We start from the raw sequence: 6,992 nt of genomic DNA, 5'->3' as shown, positions 1-6,992 counted from the left end.
GAAATCAGTTGAAAAAATCGTTGAATCACATTTCATGTCTCATTTTATGAAATTGAATGATAATGATATTTTTTTACAATTACTGAAATAATTGAGAAGGTGTGTAATTAGGATGGCCGTGAAAGTACAATGCCCGCCAAAATTGGTGTGTAATTTTGTGAATAGGTTATGTTGGAAAGAGTGAATAAAAAGTTAAAAAGTAACAGTGTTGGTTAATCAAGTTCTGTATTCTGTCTGTGTTTTGTTTGCAATATTTCAAGATTTTTCAAAAAAATTATGCTTTAATAGATCGTAAAATATTAAGTTTTGTAGTTTTTCTAATATGTTCATAGATTGTCAATTCAATTGAGTTATCAATTATTTAACAATGGAAGCCAACATTGAAAACAAAGATATAAATAATGTTAAAGATCCTTTGGAGGAGAATGAAGAAATTATAAACAGTGATAATTCAAATGTACAAGAAAATGTTGAAGAATCCAACATTATCGAGAATGATAATCCTGAGAATGACCAGGAAAAAGAAATTGATGATGACGAGTTAGATTCTAAGAAACCAGCGGAAGATGTTGATAGTAAAGTTGTAAGGCCTACTCGTTTACCCATATCTAGGATAAAATCTATAATGAAATTCGATGAAGAGCTAAATGCTGCTTCTCAAGAGGCAGTGTTTATTATAACAAAGGCTACGGTGAGTTTTGTATTCCATGTAGCTTACCTCAATAATATTTTTCATTTTAATACATAATGCTACAGATTTATAGGCTAATTGATATTGATAGGACAGCTTGTGGGTTGGTTAGACCTTTCAAATGGGTTGCAAAAGAAATCTTATTGTTACTTGCCTTATCAATTTAATCTCCAATCTATTATTAGGGGCGGTGGGCTAAGGAGTAGTCTACTTTATTCAAATACTTGGAGGAGGATTTCAAAACAAACCTTAGAGGATCCCAACAGCATTATATTATTGGCAAGAGTGGCACCTTATTAAGGGGGAAGGGCGCTGGTATATATATTTGAAATATTCAGCAAAATTCATAATTAGGATATAGGGGGTGGGCACCCCGTTTTTGTCTAATAGGTACTTGTAGTGATCCCATTAAAATCCATTTGTAATTTTTGTCTGGATGTCAGACGTCCTCCCAGAATTCCTTCATGGAATAGTAATTTTTCCCAAGTAAATATGTCTTCGAGGATCTCCTGAATCTCACCGGATCTCTGTATCTCTAAGGGAAGCTTGTTGTACACCCTGCTTACAACGTTTCTAACACTAGACAAGGCTAGTGTTGTTCATTGACTGTTGATGTGGATGTTCTCTCTCTCTATCTTGTATTGTGTTGATGGATGCTGGAGTTCCTTTCGAAATATTCCGGATATTTCAATATTGTAGTCCAGTATCAGTTAATGTTAACACATGCAATCTTCCGAATATCGGTCTACAATGTTTGATGTATTATGCAACATAGATAGTGTGCACTGATAAGATTCACAATGTCTTTTTTAGAGTAACCTCATCAAGTTTAAAAAAATATATTTTTCTTGTTGATAATATCCTATTGGTTGCAAAAACAACAGAGGGTGATGTGCTCATTTATTTAACTTCCAACAGTATAACACCAATTTTACATTAAAATAACATAGAAAAAGAGATACAAGCAAAAAAAATATATCATGCTCTCATAGAGATAGGCATTCAAATCCCACTTGTTAGATCCACACCCCAACCAAGATGGAATTTTAAAAAAGCAGATTGGGAGAGATTCTCAAAAGAACTGGATAAATGCCTAGGTTGGATACCGCCGACAAGCAAAAACTATGGTAGATTCACTGGAGCTGTTGAAAGCGCTGCTAAAAAGTACATCCCAAGAGGGTACCGTCGGGAATACATTCCAGGATGGTCTCAAACAGCAATGAATTGTACCAAACATTTTTGGAGACTGGTGACCAAATTGTGGCTGATGAGCTACTCCACAGCCTTGATGAAGCAAGGAAAGAGAAATGGGTGGAGATAGTTAAGAGCATGAACTTCCAAACATCAAGCCGCCAGGCATTGACTTTGCTGAGGAAGCTGGGGAGTGGAGCACCCATGAAGAGACAATAAATAGATGTTTCAGCGAATACCATAGCATCTCACTTGGTAGCAACATCCAAAGCAAGAATAGACAAGGCACATACAATTGAAATAAAACGAGAACTGAGATGCCTGAAAAGAGAGCGAATTTAGCCATCCTTTCACTTAACAGGAAATTGAACTGGCACTGAAGTCCGTAGCCCCCAGAGAAGCATCAGGGTTTGACAGCATCAACCCGGAATTCCTAATAAATTGTGGAAAGTATGCAAAGGTTTGGTTGGCTGGATTCTTCAATGATATAATGCAAACTGGTATTACACCCAAAGAGCTTAGGCAATCAAAGATCATAGCAATGTTGATGCCAGGAAAACCTGCTAACTCACCCAAGATCTACAGACCAATTACATTATTATTGGTGACATACAAACTATTAATTTATTATAGGATCAGCCCAAAGGTATTTGAAAGCATCCTAATCAAACAAACTGGATTCAGACCTCACCAAAGCTGTGTGGACCAAGTTCTCTCACTCACAACATGTATTTAAAGCTGGATTCCAGAACAAGCTAAAAACCTCTGCTGCATTTATCGATTTATCAGCAGCATATGATACTGTGTGGAGAGAGGGAATGATTTACAAGCTCCTCAAAGTGATGAACAGCAAAGTGACAGCTCGACTCCTGAACAATATGCTGAGTGACAGAACTTTCAAAGTCATCCTGGGCTCTGATATGTGTACACAAAGAAGGCCCAGGAACGGCCTGCCTCAAGGGTCAGTGCTTTCCCCTCTCTTGTTTAGTCTGTACATTGCAGACATGCCAGGGACAACATCAAGAAAATATGGCTGTGCTGATGATTGGGTGTTAACAACTCAGAGCAGGACGTTTGAGGAGACTCTCACAGCTGACTTGGGAAAATATTTTTGCAGATTGCACCTCCAATCAAATGCCAGTAAAACCGAGGTTGCATGCTTCCATCTCAGCAACAAAGATGCAAACAGGGAGCTTCACATCCAATTTGAAGACAAGTGGCTCACTCATTACAAAGCACCAAGATACCTGGGCGTAGTGCTTGACAGGACGCTTTCTTTCAAGGAGCATCTTACAAAAATGGCGGAGAAGCTGAAGTCCAGAAACAATGTCATCCAAAAGCGCTGTGGAACTTCTTGGGGAGCTTCAGCTTCTACATTGCGCTTTTCAACTGTGGGTGGGTCTCATGTTCTCAACTGCCGAGTTTTGTGCGCCCGTGTGGCTGAATTGCTCACATGTGCACAGGGTTGATGCTCAGTTAAATAACTCAATGAGGATGGTTGCTGGAGTCATAAAATCGACGCCTATAGAATGGTTCCCGGTGCTGAGTCACATTCCCCCCCCCCAACCTCCGACGAATGAATGCTCTAACAAGAGAGTTCAATAAGATCCTGCAAAATCAAAACTTGCCAATATATGGGGATATAGAACATGCCAATCAAATCCGCCTGGCGTCTCAAAAGCCTCCCACCAGAACGGCATTACATGCTCTGGATGGTGGGTTCAGTTTAACAGACGCCTGGCAACAAGAATGGCATGCAAGGCAAATCGATCTTACCCCATGTATCACCGAAAAGCCATCAGGTTATGATTTGCCACGCAAACTATGGTCACCTCTTAACAGGATCCAAACTCAGCATGGAAGATGTGTCTATGCGTTGCACAAGTGGGGAAAGGCTCCAACACCTTTTGTTAGTGTGGCGCTGTGCAAACCATAAGACATATTGTAGAAGAGTGCACAAGAACAGCTTATGAGGGCAGGCTGGATGACTTCCTGGTAGCTACACCAGATGCAGTGGCATATTCAAATCGACTAGATATATAACTTTTAAAATTTTCTTTTTAATTTGCGTTCCACCTTTTTCTTATTTGTGACTAAGATGACTTCATTGTTTATGTGTGACTTGTGTTAGATAACATAAAGATTTGTGTTGTAGGGCCATATGCTAAATAAATAATAAAATAACAACAGAGTTGAATTTGAAAGGTAGAGGGAAAATCAGTCGTGTGGGCGTTTTATGTGTGATACACAAAGAACTCCCACAGTCCAGAAGTCCATGGAGTTTACATTTGGTGTGTTGTAGATGTGATTGCTCTAATGCTTTCCCTCTGTCTCACGTGCTTAATGACTGTCAGCGTCCCGGCTGTTTTCCTAATGTTCTGAAGTTATCCCGCACGATTCCTGTCTTCAAAAAAGGTGGATCTGAGTCTATGAACAACTATAGGTCTATATAAATTATTCCTGTGTTGTGTTGGGTTTAGACCCTAATGAAGGAACAACTTGTGTTCCACTTTGAGAGAAATCACCTTTTCTCTGATGCTTAGGCATGGCCTTGGGCATGGCTTTAGAAGCGGAAGATCCACGTTTACAGCTGTCTCAGAAATGATTAATCATATCTTTCTGGATACGTGATCAGTATAATTTCCAAGATACTATTTAATTTCTACTTTTGTAATTTGCGGAGGAAATAAATTCATTTATTCATTATTCTTTGAGGATAAGGGATCTTGTGCACCTGGTCCTTGCTGATCTGAACAAGGCCTTTGATTGTGTACCTCATGGAATCCTTGAAAAGCTTGCCAGGTATGGACTTCGTGGTGAGGTGCTTGTTGACCATCAGATCCTATTTGACTGGATGGAAGCAGATTATATCCATTGGAGGTGCTCTCTTGCAGGTTGATCATAGTGTACTACAGGCATCGGTGATGGGCTCACTGCTCCTGGTCATGACCAATGATCTTGGGCTCCTTGGATCGGTGCTGATGTTTGCAGATGACACCATAATCTTCTGGAGTGCAGACGGTTTGACCAACCTGGTTTGCAGGCTTAGCAGGTTTTTGATAATGCAAAGCAGTGGTTTGAGAGAAATAGACTCTGCTTGAAGGAAGGGAAGACTCAGCATCTAGTCTGTGGACTTTGCAGCCTTGCTGACTCAGCTGCAGCTCATAAATCACCAGTAAAACTCGTGGGTTTTGTTAAGACTCCAGTGATTTGTTTGGACTCCAAGTGAACATGGTCAGGCCACATTGATGGAGTTTGCACCAAGCTGGAGCGGGTGATCCACTTGCTGCATAGACCTCAGAGCCCTCCTCAGTAGAAAAGATTTGGTGATAGTGTACTTCGCCCTTTTCCATCCCCATCTTCTGTATGGACTTCAGCTGTAGAGACATGTGGAGAGTTGCAAGAGTGTGCTGATGCTCCAGAAGAAAGCACTTTGAGTGTTCACCTCAGCAGGGCGGCATCGTGAGCACTGTAGACCAATATTATTTGTTGAACTGGACATCCTTAGGTCTTCAACCAGTATATACTTGAAAATGACATATCGCGCTGCAGAACCAACAAGAGAAAGGACTACTTCCCTATCTTTGCCCTGCGCATGTACAACGTACTGCCTGTTAGTGTAAAAAAAAACAGCAGGGTATTGCGTTTAGAAACAGAGTTGAGATCATGCTGAAGAGAAATCTATACTACTCAGTGTTGGAATATTTTGATGCGCACAAGGACAGTAAGTTTGACCTGCCATCTTGCATTTTTGACGCTATCTATCCAGTAAACTGGTCATGGATGTCGAAGGAGGAATTAAGCTGATAAGTGTGTCTAGAAGTTTTAATTATGTTAATTCAACTTAGTTGTTTCTGGTAATATTAGTAAAGAGTATTGTAACATACGTAAATAAAGAACTCCAATCTAATATAAAAAGTCATGTAGTAGTGCTGTGTGAACTGAAACAAAACACAGTGCATAAACCTAATACAAAATGCCCGAGCTTCAATTACCACACCCTCAAGGACTTAAATAGAGAAAGATAATTGAAATGGGAGGAATATAGAGGGTTTAGCTTCATGGCAATAGCCTCCAGTGATTTACAAATATGAGACTGTGTTGTAAAGGGACTGCTTCGATCGTGAGAAATTTCAAGGCCACTGTTCGCCCAAGCTGCTTGAGCTGTTTCCGTTGAGCCTTGGGTGTCTTCGTGGATTGATGCCAACATCATCGCACTGTGCCACGTGTTTCAATTAATCGAATGCCACCAGGCGCGCTTCTGCATAAGGAAGAAAAATGAAATATGGATATAGAGAGATACCCTTTCTATAGATCTTTATCTTGCATTACTTATCAGCATACCCTTGTGTACACAGTATCCTATTTCAATGAGCAAATTGACAGTGATAATCCCATAATTACTAGAAAGCACGACATAAAGATCTAGATGATGAGATAATTCTATTTTTATTAGTTTTGTTATATTTTTCTAAGAATAGTTGACGTGAATTTTTTCAGATAAAACAATTTAGATTACTATTTATAATTTAAAGTTGATATTACATTTTTCCAGGAGCTATTCATCGAAGAACTCAGTAAAGAAACGTATCAATTCACATTGGCGAACAAGAAGAAGACTCTACAGAAGAAAGATGTGGAGAATGCATTTTGGAGTCAGGAACATTTCACATTTTTGGATGGATGTTTTAATGAATAAGTGAGTTTTTAATATTTTGTAAAATAAATTGTACATTGTTGAAAGTTATAATATCAAATCTGTCCAACCTTTTTTCAAGTATTTTTATGTAAGTATTTTTACTGAGCACAAAATAAAACTGTCTCAAAATTCATAATGTCATTTTTTCACTTCGAACTATTCTTGGAGGATTGGATCAAATTCATAAAATTTTGATAGGATCGATTGCCTGAAATTTTCCATATTTTATTAATTGGTTGAAGAGCACTCCTACAAAAGTAACTACTAAAACATTGCATGTTACTAAAAACGCTTGCAGTGCACAATATTATTACCAGCTAACTTGTAATTTGGTCGCTGAGACCGTAATTTGTAGTTAATTTCAAAAACATATTTTTCAATTGATTTTGATTGTAGATAGTTTAAAAGTTT

The 6,992-nt window shown here is 38.8% G+C and overlaps 1 protein-coding gene across 1 annotated transcript; it reads left to right on the top strand.

Moving 5' to 3' along the window:
• The first annotated feature begins 143 nt into the window (after positions 1-143).
• LOC111062759 (DNA polymerase epsilon subunit 4) lies at positions 144-6,714 on the top strand. The gene is made up of 2 exons (XM_022350477.2): positions 144-691; positions 6,438-6,714. Exons 1-2 carry the CDS (start codon positions 368-370, stop codon positions 6,579-6,581), a joined length of 468 nt encoding a protein of 155 aa, XP_022206169.2. The 5' UTR covers positions 144-367; the 3' UTR covers positions 6,582-6,714.
• Positions 6,715-6,992: the final 278 nt, after the last annotated feature.

Source organism: Nilaparvata lugens, chromosome 8 (assembly GCF_014356525.2).
Source record: "Nilaparvata lugens isolate BPH chromosome 8, ASM1435652v1, whole genome shotgun sequence".
Taxonomy (NCBI): Eukaryota; Metazoa; Arthropoda; class Insecta; order Hemiptera; family Delphacidae; genus Nilaparvata; species Nilaparvata lugens.
This window is presented reverse-complemented; position numbering and strand designations above follow the sequence as displayed.

Coding starts and splice junctions, on each gene's coding strand:
- LOC111062759 (XM_022350477.2), top strand. CDS start 368: ATGGAAGCCAACATTGAAAACAAAGATATAAATAATGTTAAAGATCCT. Junction 692..6,437: donor TTATTATAACAAAGGCTACG/GTGAGTTTTGTA, acceptor ACATTTTTCCAG/GAGCTATTCATCGAAGAACT.